The 1,387-nt window shown below is 41.7% G+C and overlaps 1 protein-coding gene across 2 annotated transcripts in view; it reads left to right on the plus strand.

Annotated features, from left to right (window-relative positions):
• The first annotated feature begins 585 nt into the window (after positions 1-585).
• The window catches only part of Ppox (protoporphyrinogen oxidase), a 2,163-nt gene continuing 1,361 nt past the window's right edge, over positions 586-1,387 (plus strand). The window contains exons 1-2 of one of the 2 annotated variants that reach the window (XM_011304883.1): positions 586-633; positions 723-1,329. In XM_011304883.1, the coding sequence (XP_011303185.1) occupies positions 725-1,329 (605 nt within the window). In that variant the 5' untranslated portion in view covers positions 586-633; positions 723-724. The other variant, XM_011304884.1, reaches the window with a different exon arrangement.

The following is a 1,387-nucleotide window of genomic DNA, read 5'->3' on the forward strand; positions in this document are numbered from 1 at the left end:
AACGGCCAGTTGTTGGATTTTAGAGGTTTTGAGGTTTGAAAACTCCCGGGGGAATTCCTTCCTCCTTAGAACAGCTGCAATCAGAGAGGATTGACTAAAATAGAGGTTCAGTTCTGGGGGTTTGAGAGATCCCGCAGGCATCGTAGTACCCCACCCTAAGAGAGAGAGGGAGCCACGAAATTTGAAAATTCGAAATTTTTGAAAAGTTATCAGGGGAGCATGAAAATCGAGGAGGTATTCGCTGAAATTTGAAAATTCAAAATTTTTGATAAGGTATCAGGGGAACATGAAAATCGAGGAGGTATTTGCTGAAATTTGAAAATTCGAAATTTTTGAAAAGGTATCAGGGGAACATGAAAATCGAGCAGGTATTCACTGAAATTGGAAAATTCAAAATTTCCTAGCTGTAAAGTCAGGTGCTGATGGACGTCAGGTAATGTATAATAATAAAGTAATGAATAATAATAAAGAAGATACAGTTACCGAGTAATGCAGACAACCCAGCATTACGTGTGGCGCACTCTCTCTTCGGGGGAGGTACTTGATGCCGGTGGGGTCACTCAAATCCCCATTACTGAGCCTCTACTTACTCAATCCTCTTTGGCTGGCATTCTGCCGGCTCATAGTGAATTGGTAAATAAATATTTTCCTTCGCACAATATTTTAATTAAATACCGATTCATTTATAAAATCATTGATTAAACAAAAAAAAAACTGTTCAGTTATGACTGCAATACTCGGTGGAGGGATTTCGGGACTGTCAGCGGCATTTTATGCCCTGGAGAACCGAAAATTGGGCCCCCTGGTGCTCCTGGAGATATCGGATCGACTGGGAGGCTGGATGAGAAGCGTAAAATCAAAATCGAACGCTATTTTTGAAAAAGGCCCAAGAACAGTCCGACCATTAGGTCTCGCTGGTGCAAATACCTTGGCAATGATCGACGAGCTCAACCTGGCAGATAAAATCATCCCGATTTCATCGGCGCATTCGGCATCAAAGAATCGATTGATTTACGCCGATAATAAATTGCACACTCTACCGAATTCCTTAATGAGTTTATTCCGAGTGAATTCCCCGTTTAATCGACCACTTTTCACTGTCATTTTCGATGATCTGGCAGCGGGGAAAGGAGCCGCCGGGGATGAGAGTCTTTACAGCTTCACGGAGCGAAGATTCGGAAAGGATATCGCTGATTATTTAATTAGCCCCATGATGTGCGGCATTTGCGCTGGTGATGCGAAAAAAATTAGTGTGAATTTTTTATTCAAAAGTCTCGCCGAAATGGAACAAAAATACGGATCGATAGTCAAGGGGTTGTGGAAGAAAAGGTTCATGTCCTTCTCGTTTTAATCACAAAAATATTCAGTGCACTGATTTTCTTGCAAT

This window comes from Fopius arisanus, unplaced genomic scaffold (genome assembly GCF_000806365.1).
Source record: "Fopius arisanus strain USDA-PBARC FA_bdor unplaced genomic scaffold, ASM80636v1 scaffold00039, whole genome shotgun sequence".
NCBI lineage: Eukaryota > Metazoa > Arthropoda > Insecta > Hymenoptera > Braconidae > Fopius > Fopius arisanus.